The following is a 14,612-nucleotide window of genomic DNA, read 5'->3' as shown; positions in this document are numbered from 1 at the left end:
TCAGGCCACTGTGATAGCACTGCTTCGTGGTGGCATTGCTTCTCCTCTGTGGATGGGGAAGAGGAACCTTCACTCCCCTGACAGGTGTCTGATCCTCAGCATGTCCAAAACGTCTCTTCATCTTTCCCCAAAACTTGCTTCTTCTCATGTATTCCCATCTTAATTAGTGGTGCCCCAAGCTAGAAGCCTAGATATCAACGCAGATTCTTCTCTTTCATCATCATATGTAGTCAGTCATCTCTAGTTAGAATTTGTTGATTCTGATCTTACGTAGGGTGGGGACCACTGCCCTAGTCAGCTGTCTGCACCCTTCACTTAAACTCCAGGGCAACTCCAGTCAACCCAACCACTAGTCCATCCTCCATACCCAGGCTCTTTAAATAAGCTTTACTTTCTAATTTTATAAAAGTAACACCTGCTTTTATTATAGGAAATTTGGAAACTACAGAAAAGCACAATGCAGAACATTTAGAAAATAGTATCTAACCACACATTACTTTTGTACATTTTTTTGGCTCATTTTTTTCTATTTTAGGGTGTTTTCTAGGCGGTAAGGGTGAGAGAGTATTTTTGCAAAATGGGATAATGTTCTATGTATAGTTTGGTATCTGGCTTTTCTCACCTGACATCTTGTGAGAACTGTATCATATTAAAGATTTTGAAGCCTCATTTTAATGGTTACATAATATTTTAAACCTCAATCAGAATTTATTTAACAATTCCCCACTTTTAGGAATCGTGTTGGTTCAAGGTTTTCACAAGGATGAGATGATCTGTAACTCTGACTGTTCCCCTAATTTCCTGAAAGTGATATTACTTAGTATAAGGCTATTGATTTTTTTTAAGGCTCCTAATCTTTTATATAATGACAATTTTCCAGAAATGTGAGGAATACCCTTCTTCTCATTGTGCTTCTGGCAACAGAAAGTACTATTTCTATTATCCCTTTCTTAAAACTTACGCTAATTTGTAAAGCTGATAAATGATATACTGGAATTGTTTGTGCCACATGCCTGGCAAAGCACCTGGCACTTGCCATCATATAGAAAGCACTCAGTAAATGTTAGCTGTCATGAAGTGTCAGGCACTGAAAAGAATGCTGTCTCACTGGCACAAAATCCAAGTGATCCTGCCCTAGATTGTGTCCAGGCTCTTGTATTGAGAATAAGTTCTGGCTGACCTGAGACTGGTCACCAATTATCTCCCAGAGCCTCATTAGAACTGACCCCCGGGATGAACTATGTAGTGGCGCCCGATCTCCCAGGGGTACCGGAGACCAAGAGGCCATTTTCGATCTGGAAAACTCACAGATCCCTGAAAATTGATCCAATGGTAATCTACATTTCTTTCCAACCCGCTGATATCTGGTCTGGGCAGTAGAGGAGGACTCATCATGCTAATTAGTCATTAAGATTAATATTTTGAAAGGTTAAAAGGTAAATATTAACTTTGCCAGCTCTTTAGAAAACCTGAATCTAAACTAACATTTTTCTCAGCCTCATATAAACCGGATGTTTTTTCAGTTCTTTGAAGTTTCTCATACCTAACAAACATGACGGTATTGAAGTGAAACGCCATTGTTCTAAGCGTAATGAACCTACTTCTGGTAAAGGCTCCTTTTCATATTTCCTTTGAGATTCAAACTGATGTCAGGGAACACACATAAACTTTTAAAATGAAGGTTTCACTTTAGGATGGAGAAAAAAAAAATCTGAAAAGGCAGGGCTAGAAAAGCTAGCTCGGCCAGCTGGAGGACAATGGGGAAGAAAAGTACAAGACAGAGAAGAAGAAAAAAAAACAACAATGAGGTTTTGTTGCGCTGTTAGGAAACCACCGTTTCAAAGGTGAAAGCGTCTTTTTACAGCCTCGCAGCTATGCCTAACAGGAAGTGTGTGTTTGCTCTAAATCCTAATTTGGGTGTGTTCCTGTAGAAATACTGAACTCTCTCCTAAGGGAAACAGAAACTCAATCGTGCAGGAAACTAGATACTGCATAAACAGTTGTAGCTCAGTGTGGCTGTAAGTAACAGTGGTGTGGAGGCAGATAAGAGAAAAAACCTGCACCTCTTTAGAGAGCAAGCAGGCAGTTCACACTACTTCACGATGAGAAGATTGCCCCTGGACATTCAGATTTTCTATTGTGCCAGACCGGACCAAGAGCCTTTTGTGAAGGTATGTTGGAGTCCTGAGGGCTAATCATGTGCCCGTGAATCCTCCAAGCTCTGCGGATAAGATGCTTTGAAATGCTTTCTAATTAGAAGGGATCATGCTGATATTTCAGCCAGAGCAGGTATTTTATTCACTTTGGAGAGAGAGATGGTGTGGTTTGCCCTTTCCCTTCGGAGTCAAAACTCCATACTGATTTTTTCATTCCACAGCCCCACTTTGTACCTGTGTTAAATGTAGAGTTCCCCCCAAATATATGCTTTATTTAATACATTTAAAATGCTGGATTTGTGATTCTTCAACAGTGTTTTCTTTAAGTAAATGCTCCTTGAGAAGACGGTAAAATTTAAGGGCTAATTTCCTTACCTGTAAATCCGGCTCAGATGACAGCATTTTGGAAACTAAGTAGTCATTGCCTGACAACCTTCACTCAATGTAATGTAAATGTTTTTTCTCTATGATGCAAAAGTCATTAATATTTGTACTCAGGAATTTTGGTGAATTAGTTACCTTCTGTCTGCATCCTTCAATTACAAAATAATTTAGTGATTTATCCAGACTTTCGGAGAGGCAAAAGAAAAATGACTTTTAACCTGGTAGTTTATAAGTATATTTATGATGAAATAATAAACGTTGTGTACAACATCATGTTTCTGTTCTCAGCTTTAAAGGAAAGATTATTTTGATGGTTTCTCAACTCTCCATAAAGAATCATACCTAATTGTAATTTAGACTAAAGCTTCGTGTCTCTTTGTATTGTTGCTTTCCGTAGATGTTATCATTTGCTATTTCTGTCAGGGTTGGTTGCCATGATCAGCCTTGAGAGAAAACATTAGGATTCTTGATTAAAGGACTATCCTTATCTTCCCCATTTCCCTATTTATAGAAGACTTGCTCATAGTATGATATGTGTTAGTCCCTTAACAATTCAAATTTAGATGCAGGCTAATGGAGAATAATTTAGGGCATTTCAAGGGTATAAGTCGCTTGTGGAGTTATACATAATTCTTACTTGATGACTGAGCAATAGGAAAACTGGAAAACTTGTGACTTTAATTTGTACATATTAAGTGCTATAGCTGTACTGTGTTAATTCTCCATTTGCTCTGAAATTGACATTGTGATTAGCCATTTCCCCCAAAGTGCTGGCTCAACTTATGTCCTGCTGCTAAAACCCTACCTGTTACAGGCAATTGTGTACCTGAGGTCCTTTATAGCAGGTGAAGGAAAAGCAAAAATATCGTTTTTCTTGGCTTATTTGTCTTCTCCATTTCAGATCATCACCGTTGAGGAGGCAAAACGCAGGAAGAGCACATGTAGCTACTATGAAGATGAGGATGAGGCCGCCCTGCCGATCCTGCAGCCCCACAGTGCGCTTCTGGAGAACATGCACATCGAGCAGGTGGGTTCTTCCTGGGAACTTAGGATGGGTGTCTGCCAAACCTTAGAACACATTTCCCACCCCTGGCATTTGCTCTTCTCACTTGGGGTGACACATGAGCCGAGCTTTAAAGGAAGAAACACCAGCAGCCTAACCAGGGCCCTTCTCTGCTTCTGAAAGGCAGCATCCCTGCCACCTTCTTGGGAGTGCAAGGACTTGGCCAGACACCTACGTCCATTCCCCAAACCTGAACAAAAAGCCATTTCTTGTCTTCAAAACAATTTTTAAAGTGTCCTACTGTAGTCCTAATGTATTTTAAAAGGATCCAAATTTATCCTAATGATTATTGCAGAGTTCCGATGGTTTCAATTTATTGAGCTCAGTAAAAGTCATATAGCAAGTACACTTTACTTGCTTTATGAAAACCACCTACCACTACTAGGAGTAATTTTCCTTTTTCTGTACTTTTTTTTTGTTTACTTTCTATTTTCTGAACATCTCTTACGTGAGTTTTTATGAAATACTACGTGCTTGTATTTGAACTTTAGTAAGGGACCTCTTGTGCTTCCCCCATCGGTCAGCTTAGAAACCTGAATTTCAGAGACCTTAAAGAATCATGAAGTTCAAGTCCCTCAATTTACAAATGCCATCTCTGAAGGCCCAGGAAAGCTAGGCGACTTGACCAAGCAGTTACAGGGATGGAGTTCATGCTGATTCTAGAACTATGTCAAGCATTCTTGAGGACTTCAACATTTTATATAGCCTCCTTTGTGTGTACTTTTGAAGAGATACGCATTATTGATATTTACGGCAGCCAAGTTTAAGTTAAATATTAATGTAAGTGAAAGATACAAGTGTAATGAGGACAGACTACATCTGATTACTAGCATAAAACACCCGTGTCTTCTTGTTCTCACTTTGGTGGGAATTTACAGCTGTCAGTAGCAGCTCTGAGCCTTTGAAGGTTTAGAAAGAACAATTCGAGAAACATGAACTGCTTGGTGAAAGTCAGGTTGAAGTGTAAACAAGAGAGCCTGTGTCTAATTCATACCTCTTTAGCAAGCTAGGTGCTATATCTTCAAATATATAGTGGCATAGTGACCCTTCAGGATCATCCCTGAGAGGGAATGCATGCTCTGGGGAGCGTCCCTGCCAAGGGATGATTTTCCCTTCTTGGTTTATAGTGGCAAATATTTGCTAGAGTATAGGGGAGCAATATGGAAGTAGTGTAATTATCGAGTTTGAGCCACAGGCATCAGTTTTGTGCTACAAATTCATGAGTGATTTGTAGGCAAACTGTGTATTTACATCTTCATCTTTGGATTCACAGCTGGCCCGACGCCTTCCAGCAAGGGTACAGGGGTATCCATGGAGTCTCGTATACAGCACATTAGAGCATGGGACCAGCTTGAAAACTCTCTACCGGAAGTCAGCATCACTAGACAGTCCTGTCCTATTGGTCATCAAAGATATGGATAATCAGGTGAGGCTTGTTCCTCTTATAGAGGAACATTTTTTTTTTTTTTTTTTTTTTTTTTTTTTTTTTTTGCGGTACGCGGGCCTCTCACTGTTGTGGCGTCTCCCGTTGTGGAGCACAGGCTCCGGATGCGCAGGCTCAGCGGCCATGGCCCACGGGCCCAGCCGCTCCGCGGCATGTGGGATCTTCCTGGACCAGGGCACGAGCCCGTGTCCCCTGCATCGGCAGGCGGACTCTCAACCCCTGCGCTACCAGGGAAGCCCAAGGAACATTTTTTTTTAATGAAGCTTTTCAAACCTACACAACAGTAGAGAGACTAATACAATGACCTCTCATCACTGAGATTCTACAGTTAGCAGGACTGTGCCACATACACTTCATGCTTTCCTTTGTTGGCTTTTCTTCCCTGAAGTATTTTGAAGTAAATCCCAATTATTATGTCATTTCACCTCTACATACTTCAGAATGCATCTCTAAAAAAGAAAATGGAGTGTCTCTCCAAATACAGTCACATTCTAAGGAATTTTTTTCCTGTACTCATCATGGAGTATATATATATATATATATATATACTATATATATAATATATATATAATATATATATACTATAATATATATATACTATAATGATATTCTGTAACCTAAAACTGGAGAAGCTGGAAGAAAAGTCAAGTCTAGATTTGGATATAGTTGCAGAAAGCAGTTCCAGTGCCATACCAGAACTTCTTCCAGGTAGCTGAAGTAGTGCCCACCAACCTTGCCTGCATAGTTGCTGAGATGGAGAGCCAGTTAAGGCCATGGTGTGTTGTACCTGAAGGGCCCAGTTGTTACGAAACAGGAGAAAATGCTCTGGACCATTGCTTAGTGCACTTTCACCCACGTTGCTGTCGGTCTTGGAGGCACTGGTGAAATCTAGATATTATCCCCATCTCCCCTAAGCTAATAATTCTTCACTTGGTCAGCCTGGAGTATGAGTGGAATCTGTCCAAGTTTCTTTCATGTACCATCCAGGCTGACTTCTGCTTCACAAAAGGAAAGCATCTTTCAAGTCTGCTCTTTATTCATTTCAACTTGGTCTATATCATAGCAAGAAGAAATTTCTTTACCCTTTTTGTAGGTGTCATTATTTTCTCTTCCTGGCATTTGGAAGCAGGGTTTACTTGACAACCATTTATTTATTCATCCATTCAGAAAATGTATAATGACTGTCTGTTAGATGTGGGGCACTATTAAGCATTGGGGAGCTTACTGAGAAGCCATATAATTGGGATCATTTTAGGGGAAATAGATTTTTGCTGTCATAATTTGTCTTGGGAAAAATTAGCAGAAAGAAGGGCACTGTCTTTCTCAATGGTGATCATTCCTGTAAGTAGATTAAGAGTTGTGAGGAATAGTTTAGTTACTATCATTGTTCCTACTGTCATTTACTGATTGAGAACACTTTATTTAATCATAGTCCAAGCTGAACAGTAGGGAGAGTCAAGTTAAAAATTTAAATAATAATAACAAAGGTTTAAAATGGAATTACGTAGGGATTTAGTGAAATGTTTGCAAAGTTAGGTGCTACTTTTTAGATGAGATAGGGCTGGATGGTTTTAGACCACACACACACACACACACACACACACACACACACACACACACACACACACACACGTACCTGCACCGTAAGTATAGATTAGTTCTATTAATTTACCAAAAGATAACTTGTTGGGGAATGTGTTAGCCTCCCAGAGCACAGTAGTGCTCAGCTTCCTATCAGCAGATACGTAAAGGAGGCCTGCCTATACCTGAAGATTACACTGTTTGTCTAGAGGTATAATCTTACTGGATCTGGTGCCCTGGAGGCATTTGTGTTATTTGAAGGCATAACTCAGCTTTCCCCACCCCACCTACCCCCAAGGCAAGGATGCGGCTTGCTGTGTTTGGGAACATGATAGAACAACACCTGTAAGTTTATCTGGAAATGAATTATATAAAATTCTAAGATAAAAGCATTACACATGCAGAATGGCAGGCATGAGGAGTTCTACAGAATCAATCCCCAGTGAAACAATCATTACTGATGGGAATTATAAAAACAACAATCATTTAAAAACAACAACAATCTCTGGAAATTGCCCTAAGGGCATACAGCAAGTGAAGAACCATTTATTTAAGAAAATCTAATGAAGCCCAGTAATAATAGTGAGATTCTGTGGCATTTGAAGGCACAGCCTGCTCCCTCCCCCAACCTCTGTTCAGACAGAAGCTTCCTTCTGGGCACGTGTGGACAAGATGAGGATCCCTCAGCTGCCAGCTCCCAGGCAAAGACTATGATATGCCTCCTTTAGGGGCAGGTCCCCAGCATGTCTTATCCCCTACCCAAGATCTCTGTTTCAGAGGCTAAGTTTCAGGGCTTTCTTCCTCTGACCAGCCCCTTCTCAGAGGACAGTTGCTCTACCTTCTGCATGGCAGGCTGAGAATACAGGGGTCTCTGCTGCCCTTGCTCCAGCACATAGGGCAGAAGTTCCATGTCAGGTGAGCGGAGCCAAGACCAGTGGCTACTGCCCCTGCCCAGCACCCTGCTCATAAAACAGGATTGTACCTTTGAGAAAAGCAGGCCACTGTCCAGCCCCCAGCTCCAGGGGAAGAGGCGGACCGTAAAACATATAGCTCAGAAGCTCTCTCCAAAGGAACTGACGTTATTTAGAAGAACATGGGGAAGGTCAAGCCAAGGGACACTCTAGAGAACAATGAAAATTTTGGCGGTAAACAACTAAGAGGAGGCTGGTAGTTCCATGAAGGCAGCAAACTAAGCTGTAGACCATCTAGTTTACCAGAGAGAACCGGGGAAAGAGACAGTTAAGGAGAGCCTTCCTGGAGTCAGGATAAACTTCATAGACTGGCCACAGAAACTACCCCTGCAAAGGGGCCCAAATTTAATTGAATGAGACCGTGGAGTAATTTACACCACAAAGCATTGTGGAAAATAATAGAACAATCATCAGGTAATAGAGTCCGATCTATATTAACTTAATTCCAGTGAAATATAGAAATGTTACTCCTATATTGCTCTATGACATCTTTCCACTTTTTGTGGTAATTTTGTTATATTACGTTGATATATATTACAAACTCAACAATAAACTGTTACATAGCTGTTTGTATAATTTTTATCTACTAAGAAAGCTGAGAGAAGAAAGGAGAGCAATTATACATTTATAGGTTTTGTCATATTAACCTTCCTTTTACCACTTTGGGCTATCTTCATTCATTCCCCTGGATTCCTTTGTTCTATTACTGTCAAACATGTTAAAATTTTCGATGGTATAGACCCAACAATACCATTATTCTACAATTTCTTTCTAAGTTAATTAATAGAAAAAAATAAAATGGACATTTTCTTACATAACCATAATGCTATATACCTAAAAAGTTAACAGTAATTTCTTAGTATCATCATATCTCCAGTGCTTAAACAGATTTCCATGGTTGCTAAGAAAATTTGTTACTGTTTTTTCCTTGTTCTTAACAGCTCTAGGGACAGGTTTTGGTATGAAGAACATGGGTTAGAAAGAGATTCTAGACTTCTACTCTACCTAATTTTTAGTATTTCAAGGAGCTAGGAACTGAGTGTACTTGGTAAAGAAGAGATTCCATGATGATGATAATCCAATTTAAATTAGTTTGAAAACTTATAAGACATTTTTCAGGTAGACTCCATTTAAAGCGTTGTTTCTTGGGACTTCCCTGGTGGCGCAGTGGTTAAGACTCCACGCTCCCAATGCCAGGGGCCCGGGTTCGATCCCTGGTCAGGGAACTAAATCCCACATGCATGCCACAACTCAGAGTTCACATGCCAAAACTAAGGAGCCAGCGAGCTGCAACTAAGGAGCCCGCATGCCACAACTAAGACCCAGCACAACCAAATAAATAAATATTAAAAAAAAAAGCATTGTTTCTCAAGTGGGATTTGGAGAAAATATATCAGAATCACCTAGGGACATTTCCAGAATATATATTCTTGCCAGTCCTCACTCCTGCACGCACTGGTCAGGATCTGAGCAGAGGATAGGAAGCTGAAGCAGTGGACATGCGTGTTCTGAAAAGACTACTCCTTCCAACCCCAATAAGAAATAATAGAAAAATCATTGATTCAGATACATCTAAACCACCTTTAAAGCCCACAGTATTATGGAATTGTTACTTTTTTCTTAAAAGCCATTTTGAACTAAGATATACTGGATCAGTCACATTATTATGCAGTTTTAATAAGTATGTTGAAAACTCATTTTTCGAATCAAAGGAGAGAAAAATTTATTTTCTCCAGGGAAACCTCTGGCCACAATTTTACTTAGAAAACACATCAGAGATATGCCTTCATTCTCTCAACCACTCATTTCTGTGTGCAAGATGCATCTTGTTATTTAATGTTTCCAGTATGTCCTCTGTATTCACTAGAAGAAATTTGTCTCTATAGTGGACTTCGGAAGTCTTTTAAAACTGGAGCAATTGTTGGCCTTTGACAGATAAGTTCTCTAAGCCACTTGGGTTCTAATGAGAACTGGGGACATTTTATTTGTTGGATGGTGGTCTTTTTTATTTAGGAACTCTGATTTAGTAATGATCTTTGCTGAATGAGATCTCAGAATAGGATTGTGCTAAAATATTTCAGAAAGTCTTTTTTTTGGGAGGTTTATGGTTGAAAGTAGATAAGGTTTCTGTTTTCTTTTGACAGATTTTTGGAGCATATGCAACTCATCCTTTCAAGTTCAGTGATCACTATTATGGCACAGGCGAAACTTTTCTCTACACGTTTAGCCCTAACTTCAAGGTACCTAGATGAAAGAAATACCCAACTTCCTGGTGTCACGGTGTCAGGAGGGTCGGTGGGGTTGGAGATGGGGGCTGTGGTTGGAGCAGCAGCTGTCCCATCCCGTTACTCGAGGTAACCTCATCTGGCCTCACTCTAGCCTGGCCAGCACTTCATGACTGCAGCACAGAAACCGCTTAGATTCCCTCCCCAGGCCTTGGGAACTGCTCTTTTGCATGGTCTAAGATCAGGGAGGGGTTGCAAGTCAGAGCCAACATGTGTCTGAGAGGTCTTTCCTACCTCATAACCCCTTTGGAGATCTCATCCTGGTGTGGGAGAGGTCTGGCCGTCAGGAGCTTCCTCAGCCAATGGGTAGTGCCCTTGCACACACACAGATACTGTGCACTTACTCCCTCTTCGTGAATTCTCCAGATTGAAATGTCTGTTCTCTGTCTTGTGTTTCTGTCCTAAGGTCTTTAAGTGGAGTGGAGAAAACTCATACTTTATCAATGGAGACATAAGTTCTTTGGAACTTGGTGGTGGAGGGTAAGGTTTTTGTTGTTATTATTAATTACCACCTGACCTGAGTGAGCCTGTTTTGACCCAGGTAACTGAAACTTTGGTGTCAGGTGATTTTAGCTAGTCCATGTGCTTCGATTATTTAGGACAGTGTGGTCTAACACATGACACTAAGAATTGAAGATAAAATGACTTATTTATGTGTCTAAATGAGGGACTACTGCCACCCGTCTTTTAGGAAAGATGGGTCATTTAAATGAAATAAAGGAAATGTACCTTTTGTTTTACAAGCAGTTTAGGGTTTTGTCTGTCTACAGCATAAAAGAAAGAAGTTGGGGCAAGGGAGGACAGAAAGTGTGCACATAAAATTGAAATGTTTTCACCATTCTATTAACCTTTTCAGGGGACGATTTGGTTTATGGCTAGATGCTGATTTATACCATGGACGAAGCAACTCCTGCAGCACTTTTAATAATGATATTCTTTCCAAAAAGGAAGACTTCATAGTTCAGGATCTCGAGGTATGGACATTCGAGTGAAATTCAGACTGCCTTAAAATACGACATTAAAAAGACTGGGTTCAATCAGCCCTGCTAAAGCTGGCTGGAAGAGCAAGCCCCAGCCCAGACTGCCTCATCCCATCATAGTGCTTTCTTTCTGCCTTCATCTCAGCGTGTGATCACATTGCAGAGAGATTCTGAAAGGTACATGTGGAAGGCAGACGATGAAGAAAGAAATTTGAAGTCCAGATTGTTGAAAGACTTTATACTCTCACTTCCTTCAAATCCATACAGTGAGGAATCAGAATATTTATAGATGTGAGTTGAATGCAATTTTTATTTTTGTTAACTGTGAAAAAGAAAATACTGTGGAAATATATACATTCCTTGTATATTTATCAATATAATTTTCATTACCAAAATGTACAGCATACTGTTGTTTGCCATGGAAAAGTTTAGTCTCATTTAGAAAAATTCAAAGTGCACAGCACTTAAAGGGAATATATGATTTTTAAAAACTGTTTTATTTATTATTTCTAGTATATTGTCTGAAATGTGTTGGCAGTTTTTTCTTTTAATGTGTCAAATTTTGAAATAAAGAAATGTATACATTTTGTGCTATGTTTTGGCAACAAACCCACTTGGTTTATATAGTTTTATATTAAATTTTTTTTGCCCTGATTGTTTAGGGTGATATGTATATGTATGTGCTGCTTAATGTCCAAATATATATATGTATACACACATATATATACACACATAATTCTGAATTTTTTAAAACTCAATACCAGTGTTTATTGATTTGACTGTTGTAGGCCAGCTTTCCATTTAGTCATTAAAAAGGTACATTTTGGGCTTCCCTGGTGGCGCAGTGGTTGAGAGTCTGCCTGCCGATGCAGGGGACACGGGTTCGTGCCCCGGTCCGGGAGGATCCCACATGCCGCGGAGCGGCTGGGCCCGTGAGCCATGGCCGCTGAGCCAGCGCGTCCGGAGCCGGTGCTCCGCAAGGGGAGAGGCCACAACAGTGAGAGGCCCGCGTACCGGAAAAAAAAAAAAAAAAAAAAAAAAAGGTACATTTTTAGTTATTTACTCTGAACATAACTGTGTAAAAGAAAAATAAGCTATTTCTCTCAGTCATAAGTTGATATTTACAGAAATGTATACCTTTATGATCCTAGATTTAGAACAAACCCTGCTTTTGAAAAGAAAATGTTTTGCTTCTTATAAAATCACGCGTTAATAACAAAAATTGTATTTTTATTGGATTTTTTTGCATAATTTTCCCCAAGTTTTTACGTTAATGAACAGGCCTCTGTTTGAAATGAGACTGTTTTAATTTCTGTATATTTTATATCAAATGAAAAAAAAGGTCAAATTATCCCAATTGTCTTGATTTCTAGACTCTTTTATTTGAGAAAAATCAATGCAAAGAAATGCATTCATACCAAAATTGGAATAAAAAGTAAAAACTTGTTTTTTAATATCAACTCACTTTCACATCATAAAACACTCTTTTATTAAAGTTAACAATAAAGACTTGTTAAAATTTTAACAAATATTATTGACTGTCAGACGTTTATGAAAGCCAAAGACTGCTAATGGAAAAAAATGTCAAATGATAGCCAAAGCTGAGAAAGTGGTCTGTCATAAGTTACATACCCAGTGATCTTTGAAGGAAAAATTAATAAAAAGTAGTGTTTATATACCTGCATTTTAAAGAAGTAAACAGTTCTTAGAATGTTGGCCTTAAGCTGGCAGAATATTTCCTTTAGCTTATTCTCTTATTTTAGACTATTTATAAAAGAGAACAAACAAATTGCCAAGTGGCCTCCTGTCAGATCAACAGTTATTTTACTCCACCCACATTCCATGCAAGTTTAAATGAACGCTATAAAATCTTAAGTCTATAGCCTGGGTGCACTTTCACCCAAGTTCTACTGAGAACTCTTGATTAACAACTTATTGGCAGTTTAACCTTAATCTGCTTGTTAAATTATGTGTTGGTGTGAGATACCAGGAATGTCTCATGATGATCACGTTTACCATTTATGCCATTTGCAACCATATGCTATTAACGAAATGGTCATTTTGCATATAGTTCACTCCTACCTAGTTTAGTCCATGATCTTATACTTGTGAGAGCATATTCAGATGCTGTGTTCTCTATTTAAAACAGTATTGTCCAATCAGAAATGTGTGGCCCTTCATTTATGGATACTGAATATATGTAATGCAGTGCTAGCCCAATATTTTCAATAAAGGAATTTATGCATTCAGTGTGACTTTCTTTCCTGAGGATTCATTCAACAAGTATTTATTGCATGCTAGAGCTTTTACTTGAATGAGAGGATGATGAAGTATCCAAGACTAAATAAATAAGGTCCAGTGCTCATGTTTTTATTGCTGCCTTGGAAATTCCCTCTTTGTTCCCCGTAGCCACTCTCCTATTCTTTCATCAGTTCATGAAAACTGCTCCTGTTACAGTTACTAGAGAAAACTCTTGGCCCTGTCTAGCAGTTTCTCTGTTCTTAATCCTAGCTGTTCTTTGAATAGTGACTTTCTTTTTAACATCTCTCTCTTGACCTACTTCCTAACTTCCATGAGAGACACCTTACCTTACCCTCTGATTTTCTTTGACATCCTGTCTCCTAGCCCCTAAAGATGAAGACCTCAAACAGTGTTCGTTCCTTGCCAATTCCTCAGTTCATGAGTCTACTTCAAAAGATGTGGATGGGAGGGGGCAACCAAATGTCTCACCAGACTCTGTTGAAAATGATTTAGATACAGCCCCATGCTACAAGCCACCAGGGACACCCTGAACTAGTGTGAGAAGTAGTATTGGCCTTCATTTGATTTCCCTTTCCTTAAATCCTTTTAAAGTTTTAGAGGCATATGAAACAGGACTAATAAAAGAAGTACTTTCCTTTTGAGGAAGTCATTAAGAATCTCTTAAACCAGAAAGGGAAGCTGAGATTCATGTTCTTCTTAGGATGCCTAACGTATTTTTACCAATATAATCAGATACAGAAAGGTATGGAGGTCAGAAACCAAAGGAAGTTCCAGAAACTAAACAGCTGTACTGGCCCTTTGTTCAAGTATCAAAAGTACCTTTGACTACTTCCTTCTGCCCAGTCAGGTCACTCACTCCTCATTCAGGGTAAGCCCTAACCTCAGAGCATCGCATCTTCCTACCTCCTTGCCTATGACCATTATCCACAGTGATCTGCCAACAAAAGGTATCTTAACTGAAAAAATGAGACTTTACAATTCACACCGAAATCTAAAATCCTACTGCCTCCACCCTTCTACTTCAGATCTCTAGTGGTTCAGAATAAAAACCAGACAGAGACTCCCTGGTATGGTCAAGCAAGCATCCAAATGGTGTTTTTTGATTGAATATCTTTGGAGACCTATTTATTTTCTAGATCAGTGCTGCTCAACAGAACATTCTATTCTGATAGAACTGTTCCATGAATGTGCGTTGTCCTTTACGGTCGCCACTAGCTTACCACACTGGTGTTGAACACTTGAAATGTGACTTGGATGACTGAGGAGCTGAATTTTTATTTAATTCACTTAATCTTATTAATTTTATTTAATATTAAAGTATTTAAGTTTAGCCACATGTGGCCAGTGGCTGCCATATTGAACAGCACAGCTTGAGATCAAGATTTGGCACGGCCAAATCGTTATGTCATCAGCAATGAACTCAGACTGTTACTCCCTCGCCACAGAGAACCTTTAGTTCTCAGTACTTTGATTTGTCCCTGCCATT

General features: G+C 39.4%; 1 protein-coding gene across 11 annotated transcripts in view; it reads left to right on the top strand.

The window, feature by feature from the left end:
- NCOA7 (nuclear receptor coactivator 7) overlaps positions 1-13,119 on the top strand; it is a 158,626-nt gene extending 145,507 nt beyond the window's left edge. For 8 of the 11 annotated variants that reach the window (XR_004352511.1, XR_004352509.1, XR_004352514.1 and 5 more), the window contains 6 exons: positions 3,442-3,567; positions 4,877-5,029; positions 9,744-9,839; positions 10,291-10,364; positions 10,741-11,680; positions 11,908-13,119. Coding sequence is in view for 2 of the 11 variants with exons in the window: in XM_032651065.1 (XP_032506956.1) it covers positions 3,442-3,567; positions 4,877-5,029; positions 9,744-9,839; positions 10,291-10,364; positions 10,741-10,876 (585 nt within the window). In the remaining 9 variants the exon portion in view is untranslated. Of the gene's footprint in view, positions 1-1,713; positions 2,172-3,441; positions 3,568-4,876; positions 5,030-9,743; positions 9,840-10,290; positions 10,365-10,740 lie in introns of those variants that run through there. The other 3 variants (XR_004352515.1, XM_032651065.1, XM_032651067.1) reach the window with 3 other exon arrangements.
- The last annotated feature ends 1,493 nt before the right edge of the window (positions 13,120-14,612 follow it).

This window comes from Phocoena sinus, chromosome 12 (assembly GCF_008692025.1).
Source record: "Phocoena sinus isolate mPhoSin1 chromosome 12, mPhoSin1.pri, whole genome shotgun sequence".
NCBI lineage: Eukaryota > Metazoa > Chordata > Mammalia > Artiodactyla > Phocoenidae > Phocoena > Phocoena sinus.
This window is presented reverse-complemented; position numbering and strand designations above follow the sequence as displayed.